Source organism: Plecotus auritus (assembly GCF_963455305.1).
Source record: "Plecotus auritus genome assembly, chromosome: 4".
NCBI lineage: Eukaryota > Metazoa > Chordata > Mammalia > Chiroptera > Vespertilionidae > Plecotus > Plecotus auritus.
The window spans coordinates 38,415,590-38,427,786 of record NC_137775.1 but is presented as its reverse complement, the minus strand read 5'-3'; the positions used below and the strand labels follow the sequence as shown (position 1 = coordinate 38,427,786).

The window sequence follows — 12,197 nt, the reverse complement described above, 5'->3', positions numbered from 1 at the left end:
AACAATCTGTGTTGAATAAAAGATAATATGCTGTGTGATTTTTTAAGCTGTATCGATCTATTCCAAGAATGTTTGGTTTTGTTGTTCCTCTGAAATAAAGGGCAGGGGTAGAAATGACCCAAAAGCACTGGAGAGTCTAAAAACTATTTCTGTTTGACATTTTTTAAATAGTTAACTAGAGGCCCAGTGCATGAAATTCGTGCATGGGTAGGGTCCCTAGCAGCTGCTGGCCAGAGCCTTCCTTCATTCCGTGCCACCCTCTGGTGGTCAGTGCATGTCATAGTGAGCGATCCAACTCCTAGTCGGTCGAACTCCCGAGGGGACACTTGGCATATTAGGCTTTTATATATATAGATGTACACTAATGTTTCTTTTACTTACACTGATTATATTTGTTAAATTGAGCCAGTATAGGTGACCTCTTACTCATTGATAATCTCAGGGGATGACCAAGAACCAGGCTGGAATATTAAAAAAACAATGCCCTGTTATGATGGATTATTCACATTCAGAGGATGTGTATTATTTTATGAGCCCTAACTACAGAGCAAAACATTATTTACGTTGAATGGTGCTAACAAGATTTTTTACATTAAACTCAAGAACATGGAATTGCAATACATCATTTAATCCAGTAATTACGTACATGCCTGCATGTAAGTGCCAGAATGTGCAGGCCACTGGAGGGCTTTGGAGAAAACCGGGAAAGAATCACAAATTGTTACTGATTCTGAGCAAGGTAAAATTCGCTCTCCTAAAAAAATAATTTTCATGGATTAAATTAGAATCCTAATGCATACAGAAAATCTGATTATCATAGTAACAAACTTTAAGGATTTAAAGGTCTCTTTTCATAGTTTCCTAAAGATAAACCTAAAATTTTAAATTTAAGACTTATTTTTTAAAATCCTCAATTCAAGAGTCACCAGTGTTTTGACCCCTTCAGGGACAGGAAGCTCACTACCTCACACAGTGGTCTCCAGAGCTGAGCCCTCTGCCTCCCATGCTCACCTCTTCCAGCTCTACCTCCTTTTACCTGTCCTTGCCGTGGTCATCTATGGGCCTCCTGGATCACTCCCTTATATCCAAACCCAGCAACTGGCATTTGGTCCAACATTCAGTATTCATGTGGAGCAACTTTATCTTCTCGCACACTTAACAGAGATCCTTGTAACCTTGTCATCTCTGGAAATGGCTTCATCTTTGAAATCTTAGAAACCAACATCCCTCTCTCTCATCACAGTTTCCTATAACTTTATTCCCTCTTCCTCCCTTCCATTGGGCCTGCTCTTCAAAGTCCTTCACAATCTGGCCCCCAAATGCCTTTCTGGACTACTACTCTGAAAGAACTTTCCACTCAAAGTAATCAAACTCACTATTTTTTAACCCACCTTGCAAGTCCCCACCTTACGGCCTCTTAAAGGTTTTCCTTGCCCAATCCTGACTCAAATTTCAAATCTCTCTTGAGATCCATCAGAGGGTCTAGGATGCTTAGTTTTCTCTCTGCCCTTCATTTACTCTGTTTTGACTTCTCTGTGCAAATTCCCAAGCCTTTTCTGACCCACCTGTTTAACAAATTTTGAATACTTTAATTCAGGCGTTGGCAAACTACGGCCCGCGGGCCGGATCCGGCCCATTCGGCTGTTCTATCTGGCCCGCGGAGCCGAAAGAGCGGAGGGTTCTCTTGCTCTCCCCTCCGCTCCTTTACTTTGAATTTATATTAGTTCACACAAACACTCCATCCATGCTTTTGTTCCGGCCCTCCGGTCCAGTTTAAGAACCCATTGTGGCCCTCGAGTCAAAAAGTTTGCCCATCCCTGCTTTAATTTGTTTACCTCGGACTTGACTAAATCTTCCTTCACTGATCTAGGGTTACTTCTCAGTCCTTCCTGGATGTCTACAATGGAATTTTGCAGTGACTTTTTATGCCCTAGTTTTGGATATAATTTTGTTAAATAATTATTAAAATGCAGCACTTATGCTAATGCTAACCTTTTTTATAATTACCTACCACAGAACTTTGAAGGGTAACCTCAATCTGGGGAGAAGGAAGTAACAGTATTAATTGGTATTAAACCTGTTTCAAGTTCTTTTTACTATTGGGACAAAAATGAGAGTAAGGAATGGTTTTAAATGGATTAAGCTGTTTGCTGCTCTTCTCAAAGTCAGAATTGCAAGGAACCTCGGAGATCACCTAATTTAACCCATGCGTTTGGAAAGTGAGGCTGAGGGAAGTTATTGTTCAAGGACATGACTCACAGGACAGTTCAGAAGCCTTTCCCAACACTACCATACCTTAAAACACCCCCTTCTATTACTCTATCTACTTTTTTCTGCTGTATTTCTCTTTAGAGTACTTATCACTCTCTGACATCATATTACAAATGCATTTGTCCTTTGTCTATCTTGTCTATGAGGGAAGGAATTTGTGTTCATTTTTTCATTGTTAGAAAAATGCCTGGCACATACTAGGTGTTTAATAACTAATAACTGAATCAAGTAGGCTTTTATGTAGTTTGCTTAAAAGTAGAAAATAAAAATACTGGTACTGATGTTTGTTCCTAGCTTAGCAACACAACAGTCAGGGAAATGCTAATGAGACCCAGGTTTGTAGTCTGGGAGCCTAAGTGGATGAGAGAATCAGGTGATAGACGATAGAGAAAAATACTCACACATGTTGAGGCTGTGGTCTGTTTGGTCAAAGAGCAAAAGGCATACCGCTCCAGTTCCTTAAACAATGGGCTTAGCTGCAGGGGTTGGCGAGAGGAGCTGCTGTTCATGCAGCCACTGGCCTGCTGCCTGACCTTGGGCAAGCGGCTTAATTCTCTGTGACTTACTCCTCCTACTGCACCACGAGGAGAACAGGGAACTTACACGGTTGTTAGGAGGGAGAAATGAGACCATAACCGTGAACACTTCCATGAGAGTTTCAACAAATGTTAAGTGACAGATAAGCGACAGATCAATAGGCGACAGATCTCGAAAGCGCGAGAATTTTAGAGAGTTGTTTAAAGGACAGGCCTTCGGGCTCCCTTTGCCCGGAGAGGCCCCAGCGGACAGGAAGGCCGCCCTCACAATCCTCGGACCCTGTTGCCGCCTCGTCTCACCTCGGGATTCGCCGGGCCCAGGCTGCAGTTCCAGCTCGCTCCGCCAGGGGCGCCAGCCGCGGGCCTCTGTGGGCTCAGCTAGGCACTTGTGCCGGAGAGCGAGTCCGGTCTCCTAGGCAACGACGTCAACAGCCGGTTTGCGGCGCAGCCTGGGAAAAAGAGCACATTTCCGCCACGTGATCCGCGTAGGTGTCGCGCGTGCAGGAGGGGTGCGTGCGCAGCCCGCAGCCACCAGCGGGTTCCAAAGTTGGGCTTGGCTGCCCTGGCCAGGGGCCGCCCCCAGGGAGGTGGCGCCAGCGGCGACGGCGGGATCTGGAGGCCGGAGGAATTGCCCAGGTCCCGCTGAGAAGCCGGGCAGCAGCAAGACGGCTGCTTCCGAGCCGCCGAGCTGGAGTTGGAAGTGGAACTCCGCGGGGCCGGGCCCCCGGCTGCTGGGCAGCGGCTCCTGCAGGCCGAGGCGCCGGGGGAGAATGAGCTGGAGGCGGTGGCAGCCTCCCGGCGGAGCGGCGGGGCCGGGAGCACGCTGCGCTGGTTCATCACCGCGATCCTGTGTGCTTCCTTCCTGGGGCTGGTGAGAGCAGGATTGGAACCCTCCCGGGTCGGGGCATGAGCAGGCGTCCTGCAGGGAATGTGGTCTCGCCTCCGCTACTGGCAAACTGTGTGACCTTGGCGCCTTAACCTGCCGGAGCCTCAGTTTTCTAATCTGGAAAATGGGCACAATTCTGTTCTTGGAGGGTTATTGTCAAGTGTGAAGTTGATTTTCCAGCTTCAGCAAACCTTCCTACCCCTCCTCCGTGGGTGGGGAGATACAAGAGGGGTTGTCAGGTCTATAGTCGCTGCCCCCCTGCCCCCCTTCAAATTATTACACAAACTGCTTTTCTGGGATTTTCCCTTCTTCTCACCAAAGTCAGCCGAACCTTCTTTTTGCAGTTGGGGAAATATAGCCAGAGAGGGAAAGTGACTTTTGCCGACGACACAGCTAGTAAAGAGGCAGAGCCAGGAATAACATCTCTTATTTTACCCACGACTCCATGTAAAACAAACCTTCAGATTCTTCGGTGTTTCTCTTAGAGGTAGCTGCAAGGCTGGACGTTCCTTTTGCCAACCCCCGCCGTTCCCTTATTTCGGGAAGCCTACCCCTCGTCACTTGTCTTGAATATTGGGACCCTGGGGAGTGGGGAGGGTGTGTCCTCTGAGGAGAGTCGCGTCTGGTCACCTCGGGTCTTTCTCTGAGCCATAACTGATTCTTAGAATATTTTGAGTTGAGAAAATAGAAATGATTGCAGCCGCTTGATGAACGCTGACTGTGTGCCAGATCCTGTTGTCAATGCTTTGAAGGCAGAAACTGATTACAGCGGGTGGCTCAGCCTTCCCTCCCTGGGGCTTCCTCTGTGCCTGTCCTGAGGGACTGCTCCAGCTGGGCCGGGAGGGGTGCAGCCAGCCATTAGAGCAGAGCAGTGCAATGAGAATAAATTGTTCGCCCCACCTTTTGATTGAATTTATTGGGGTGTTATTGGTTAATGATATTTATGTTTCAGGTGCACAATTCTTACAACATATCTGTACACTGTATTGTGTATTTACCACCCCAAGTCAGGTCTCCATCACCATTTCACCCCTATACTTTCCTCCACCTCTCCCCTCTCCATCACCACACTGTAGTGTGTGTCCATGAGCTTTTTCTCCTTTTTGCTCAATTCCCCTACCCGCAGGCTCCCCCACAGCTGTCAGTCTGCTCTCTATTTATGAGTCTGTTTGTATTTTGCTTGTTACTTCATTTTGTTAATTGGATGCCACATATGAGTGAGATCATATGGTACTTGTCTTCCTCACTTAGCATAATACTCTCCAGGTCCACCCATGCTGTTGGAAAGAGTAAGAGTTCCTTCTTTTTTATGGCTGAGTAATATTTCTTTTTTTTTTTTTTTTAAATATATTTTTATTGATATTTTACAGAGAGGAAGGGAGAGGGATAGAGAGCTAGAAACATCGATGAGAGAGAAACATCGATCAGCTGCCTCCTGCACACCTCCCACTGGGGATGTGCCCGCAACCAAGGTACATGCCCTTGACCGGAATCGAACCCGGGACCCTTCAGTCCGCAGGCCGACGCTCTATCCACTGAGCCAAACCGGTTTCGGCCTGAGTAATATTTCATTGTGTAAATACCACAGCTTTTTTTAATCCACTCATCTACTGATGGACACTTGGGCTGCTTCCAAATCCTGACTATTGTAAATAATGCTGCAAAAAATTATTCTTGACATGTAGACCAATTAGAAACATTTTTTTAATTGTTCAACAAATTTCCTCTGAAAGCCAACAGTAACCCTTATTTCTTGCCAACACTACACTGTCTTTGAGTAAAATTTTATTCTTAAAGTAATTGTTTACACGTGTATGTAATATTCTCGAAGAAAGCCTTCTAGATAGTACTCCTGATGGTGTGGGGTTTGTTTTTTTTTTTGAAGAAAAAACGTAGGTTTATAAATGTTTAAATTGTTTATCTCCTGCGTGTTTTATTTGCCATTATTCAAAGGAATGACCGACCCCATGTGCATCAGGAAATACTGCTGTCTGTTCCCCACCCCCCACCGCTTCTTTCTTCCTCCTCACCTAATGGCTTCATTTGACTGCTGGTTTTGCATTCCCACTGTCTTTCTGGTGGTTAGGCTGGAAATGTTAGCACAAGAGGTCCCAACCTGTAGCTGGATTATATTAGTAAATATTTTTTTCCTCTTTATTTTTTCCATCACCATATATCTCCCTATATCTTCTTCCACCTCCACGTACCCCCTCCCCCACCCTCAATCACTACACTGTTGTCCATGTCCATGAGTTCTTTCTTTTTCTGTTTTTTGTTTGTTTTTTCCTCAGTCCCTCTGGGGCTGTCCGCCAGCTCTCTCTATGGATCTGTCTCTCTTGCTTAATAGTTCAGTTTGCTTGTTATATTACACATACTGTTGTCTATTTTAACAACATCAAAAAGGGGGAATAATATTTTGATGGTTTAATAGCTAAAAATTGCAACACCTAAATTCTTGTGTCAGCTATTTGTGCATGTAGTATGTTTCAAAGTATACAAAACTATTTCAAAAATTATCTTAATGTTAACATTTTACTATTAATACAAAACAGTCTTTTATGGATTGTCCAAAAAGGAAACAATTGTAGCAAAAGCCAAAAGTATTAAAGGATATTTTAAAAATTGGGCGTCGTTAAAACTAGGAAAACAGTAGGGGTTGGCACACCCAGACTAGGAGTCTAGTAGTTCTAGTGGTGTCATTGTGAGCTTTTCCTGACTATGGGACTTAAAGTATCCCCTACATTACATTGAAACTCCTCCTCCCTTTTTAATAGTGAAAAAAGCTACCACATAGATAGGCATTATTTTAATGGTTGTAAAGAAAATCTTTTGTCTTTTAAAATCTTAGGGATTGAGTGTCGCGATCCTGGGACCCACGTTTCAAGATTTGGCAACAAATGTGAACCGTAATATCAGCAATCTTTCTCTGATTTTTGTGGGCCGCGCGACTGGATATTTGAGTGGTTCTGTGATTGGTGGAGTTCTTTTTGATAGTATGAATCCTTTTCTACTTTTGGGTAAGTAAACTAATTTTGCCTTCTTTATGACTTCCAGGGAATTTATAATTTGTTTTTAAGTTTGAAACATACTAGCTTGCAGAGTGGTTGACAACTTAAGTGGGTGGTTAGGCTTCCTGCCTGCAGCTTTGGGGAACCTGTACTGGGCCGCTCTGGTGATTCAGCCCTAGAGTGTGTTAGCAGTCCTTGGCCTTCCTGACTGTCACTGTCATTTAGGCACCACCCCTGGATCACATACTAGTTGTTTAAAGAGCTCTGCTTGTCAGAGTTGAGGGCAGATCTGGGGTCACTATAGATCAAAATGAATTTCTTGAACCTGCCTAAGCTAACCCGTGGGCTGAGAATGGAGGGGGCGGTGGGAGTGGTGAAATCACATAAGCTAAATTTCTGTCCCTGCTGCCCCATGTCAGTGATGGCCCCAGACCTCTCTACCTCACCCTTGAAATAGATGGCAAAGCTTTTAACTTACTCTTTTTAAAATAAATTGACATGCTCACAGAAAGTTTGGATTAATGTGATAAAACTGCTTTGGAAAAAAGGAAAATAATTTACTATTGATGAATAAATAAATAATCCTCTGATTTCCAGATGTGTTGAAAGAATATACTTTTTTGATTTCCCTCCCTAGTCCCAAATAACTTATTTAATCTGTTTCTACTGCAACCTACTATAGTAATTGCATTTTATTTTTTATCTTTTTTTAATCTCAGATCTAAAATTCTCTTTAGGTTCTTAAATATGAAATATTTAAATAAATAATTTTAGAGCTGTCTGTTTTGCTATAAAACTTTGCCTTGTGGTATAATTTATAGTTTGATTATTAGCAGTGCTAGAAATGTATTCATGTTCAAATAATTTTTATAGCCCATAAAGATTTAAAAGCTTTTAAATGAAATGACGATTTGTAGAAGATGAACCTCTCAGATGCAGACTTGATCCATGCCTCTTCGCACGAACTTGTTTCTTACAGCTGACTTTTACCTTTCTTCTTAGGGGTGTCAATGTTGGCTACCACAGTCGGTCTTTATCTTGTTCCGTTTTGTAAGACTGCAGTATTACTGATTGTCATGATGTCCGTCTTTGGTGTTTCCATTGGTATTCTGGATACAGGTTAGTGAGCCTTTCAGCGTCATCTCCGGGACTAAGGACTTTGTACTAGAAAAAGCAGAGCAGATGATATTAAATTGTCACTGGCAGGCACTGACCTACTGAGGTGTTTATGGGGTCACCTAGACAGAACTACCCTTCTGGCAAGCACTCTTTCTGTCAAGTAGGGTACTTGTGTTTGAGCAGCCAGCCACAGAGTGAATTTAAATAATTTTGTTCTGTGAGAGATTATTGATTTACAGTATCCAAAGAGGGACTCGTTCCCCACTCCCCATGTGGGTAACTCAGTGCAAATGGGCAAGTTTTCATTTTGGGATATAACTGGATCATTGTAGTATGGGAAGAATTGATGGGTCAATAGGTTGAACCAAGTTTGGAACGATTATTTCGCTGAGAAATCATAGAAGCAGCTCTTTATTTTTTATTTTATTTTTTAAGATATGTTTTATTGATTTTTACAGAGAGGAAGGGAGAGGGGTAGAGAGTTAGAAACATCAATGAGAGAGAAACATCAATCACCTGCCTCCTGCATGTGCCCTACTGGGGATGTGCCTGCAACCAAAGTACATGCCCTTGACCGGAATTGAACCTGGGACCCTTGAGTCCGCAGGCCGACACTCTATCAAACCAGTTAGGGCAGAAGAAGCTCTTTAATTTAAAATGCACTCTGTCTTTCAGACCAAGAGAAACCTGTGCTGTGTATTATGTTTCTTCTCTTCCTTTTCTCTTAAAAGTCCCAGCCTTCCTGCAGGAGATCCTCTCCATGTATCATGTACCTTGATATGTTTTAAAACCTACAAATAACGTACATGACATTTGTTTATCCCTAAAACCAGCTTTTCCCCCTCTTCCCCACTCTACTGTTATTTGAAAAGACGGGAAAATATTTTATACTTTAGGCTTAGTTTGGTTGTGAAATTACAGGGTGGAATTTATCTGCAAATATATTAAAAGAAAGAGAAAGAAAACTGAAGACGTGATGCTTCTTGCCTTTCACCTTGCCAGGTGTGTAGATAGTGTACCTGCAGGTGCTAGGGTGCCCCTGTTTCCTGCAATGGGCACAGCAGGATCCTGTAGTGTTCGGGTTTCTGAACACGTGTTTTACATCTGCTGTACACATAAATAATACTCCTCAAGTGGCTGTCAATCGCAAGTACAGAAAGAGTTGGTAATTTGGCCATGATCTGATGATAATATATATTTAAAATATTTGTAAATAAATGTATGCATATCTTCCACCCCCCAGGCTGGTATTAGAACGATATTATAAACAGCCTTGGGAGAAAGTGCCTGGTTCAAGGAGGTAGTGCTTTACCAGCTTGTAGAATTCCACTTGTGAACTTTTGATGTTACAGTGCTTGGAGTTCTCTGGTGGTGGCGGCCTAGAGTTCCTTAATCATGGAATTGACTTAGTTGCAACATTTGATAACTTAGAATATTATAATCCTTGTGCCATGTAAAGTAGACTCATCTTCTTTCTGATAGTAATGAACTGTTTTTGTTTTGTTTTACTAAGTTACTATGTTAAATAATTTTTCTCACCTTTCCTTGGTAGGTGGTAACGTCTTAATCTTGGCTATTTGGGGGGACAGAGGAGCCCCGCATATGCAGGCCTTACACTTCAGTTTTGCCTTGGGTGCCTTTTTGGCTCCACTGCTGGCTAAGTTGGCATTGGGCACCATAGTGTCTGCTGAAAACCACACAGAGGCTGACTTGGACCATTCTGCCCTCCGCCTGTCACCTGAAGCTGACGCGGAGTCTCTGTTTGGAGTACCTGACAATATGCAATTACTGTGGGCTTATGCTGTTATTGCTACTTACATATTTGTAGCATCTATCTTTCTTTTTGCTCTGTTTTTCAAAAAAAGCTCACAGCAGGAAAAAGCAAAAACATCTGCTCAGAGGTCTCGAAGAGCTAAATATCACAATGCACTTCTCTGTCTCCTTTTCCTGTTTTTCTTTTTTTATGTTGGAGCTGAAGTAACGTATGGCTCTTACGTTTTCTCATTTGCAACCACTCATGCCGGCATGACCGAAGGTGAAGCGGCCGGGTTGAACTCCGTCTTCTGGGGGACCTTTGCAACCTGCAGGGGCCTGGCAATCTTTTTTGCTACTTGTTTACAACCTGGAACCATGATTGTGTTGAGCAACATTGGCAGCCTGCTGTCCTCATTATTCCTGGTGCTTTTTAACAAGAGCCCAAGTTGTCTGTGGATAGCAACGTCAGTGTATGGGGCCTCAATGGCAACCACGTTTCCCAGTGGCGTTTCTTGGATTGAGCAGTACACGACCATCCATGGGAAAGCGGCAGCATTTTTTGTAGTTGGTGCTTCCCTGGGAGAAATGGCTATTCCTGCAGTCATTGGAATTCTCCAAGGAAAATACCCTGATTTACCTGTCGTTTTGTATACTTCTTTGGGGTCAGCAGTAGCTACTGCTGTTTTATTTCCTGTGATGTATAAATTAGCCACCTCACCTCTCAATCGTCAGCAAAAAGAACACAGGAAAAGTGAGGACCAGAAATCGTTGCTCTCTAGCTCTGGGCTAAATGACCACGAGGAAGAGAATGAAGAAGATGATGCAGAAAAATGGAATGAAATGGATTTTGAAGTGATTGAAATGAATGATACCATGAGGAATTCTGTGATAGAGACATCTAGAAATATTACGATGGAATCCACAGCAGAAGTCTCCAACCAGTTCCACTCAAATGCATTAGTGTGTGAGTTCTCTCCAGTTCATGCTGGCAAGTCCCCTGGGAATCACCTTGCAAGAAACCAGGACAAGAGGGACTAACACACAGAGAAGATGGATTATCTACGGACTTTATTGAATAATGGCCAGTTCTCAAGAGGCCAGTTAGAGCAGAGCATGAGCAGATTTTCAGCATGCTTTGGGGATCAAAATGTCTGTGTCAGTGTGCAGCAAATGCTGCAAAGTTTTGATACGTTCTGTAATCCCCAGAGTCTTCCATAAAGAACCCCTGGTCTCAGCAGGATCTTGTCAGGCTAGTGTTTGGCCTGTGGCTCATTAGGTAGTATTTTATGGCCTTCACCTCTTAGAGCATGCAAAGAAGGCATTTGTTTTTGAGAAGTTGGGTGGTATTTTAATAGAGTGAAACCATCTAGTCCAATGGTCGGCAAACTCATTAGTCAACAGAGCCAAATATCAACAGTACAACACTTGAAATTTCTTTTGAGAGCCAGATTTTTTAAACTTCTTCTAACACCACTTCTTCAAAATAGACTTGCCCAGGCTGTGGTATTTTGTGGAAGAGCCACACTCAAGGGGCCAAAGAGCCGCATGTGGCTCTCGAGCCGTGGTTTGCCGACGACTGATCTAGTTGAATTGATTAGTTGAACAAATTATCAGACATCAGTATCCTACCAGGGAAGTTGAAGATAGTCGTTTCATAAAGTAGCCTCTTTGACAATGGACAGAGATTGTTAATGTTTTACCATATCTGTAGTGTTGGACCGAGGAACGCTAATGCCTCATGGATGTCTGATTTCTGTGCAGAGAGCACAGAACAGGGCCCTAGAGACCTGGCTTCACGCCTTGGCGGCTGCTCACTAGCCATACGGCCTGGACTCCGTCGCATAACGTACCTGGGCCTCGTGTATCTCATCTCTCGGACTCTGATTCTGTAAATGAAACTGAGCGACTTTCAAACTAGGAATCCCTACGTTTTAAAGTTTGTGTAAGATGTCTGCTAGAAACTAATGTAAGTGCCACCCCTTTCTTCATTTCAAGTGAAACAAAATGGATAGCTTCAAGAATGTGCTACTGACTATGAATACATGTCCATCTAAGAGACTCGGTGTTTAATACTTTATTTGAATAATTATCTAAAGAATACATTTTTAAATGTATTTCATCGATTCTAAGATAACCTTTTTTCACATTTTTAACATCTCTGAAATCAGAATGTCTTATAATCAATGATTAACATTGTGACAAATTGAATTGACAGTTTTTTTCCATATACACATATAGAGTAATGTTGCGTTTTACAACCAGTGTCTTAGATCCAGTGGAATATGCAATTCATTCAATTATGGAGATTATTTTTAACCATTTTAAAAAGATTATTTTTCTATGCGGATTTTCTCTATGTTAAAATGAAGTTTGGAAATGCTGTGTTCCGACTTCATAGCTGTTTTAGAGTTGCTATGTTAGCAGTAGGACTGTGATCGGGGTCTCTGGAGGTCCTTTGCCTACCTCAGCAACAATCTGGATCTGAGGCTTGCTGTTCCGGAATCCGCTCCTCCTTGAGTCCGATTGGGAATCACATTGTGAGCACTGTAAGCCGGCCGCTAGTTCCCCTTGCAATCAGGCACAGCTCCCAGTGATGGGGATACTTGTATCCCCTCTCCAGGG

General features: G+C 43.1%; 1 protein-coding gene across 1 annotated transcript; it reads left to right on the top strand.

Moving 5' to 3' along the window:
- Nucleotides 1-3,301: 3,301 nt before the first annotated feature.
- On the top strand, nucleotides 3,302-11,953 carry MFSD4B (major facilitator superfamily domain containing 4B). The gene is made up of 4 exons (XM_080664669.1): nucleotides 3,302-3,678; nucleotides 6,542-6,710; nucleotides 7,704-7,820; nucleotides 9,373-11,953. The coding sequence occupies exons 2-4, from the start codon at nucleotides 6,689-6,691 to the stop codon at nucleotides 10,611-10,613; spliced, it is 1,380 nt and encodes a 459-aa protein (XP_080520795.1). The 5' UTR covers nucleotides 3,302-3,678; nucleotides 6,542-6,688; the 3' UTR covers nucleotides 10,614-11,953.
- The last annotated feature ends 244 nt before the right edge of the window (nucleotides 11,954-12,197 follow it).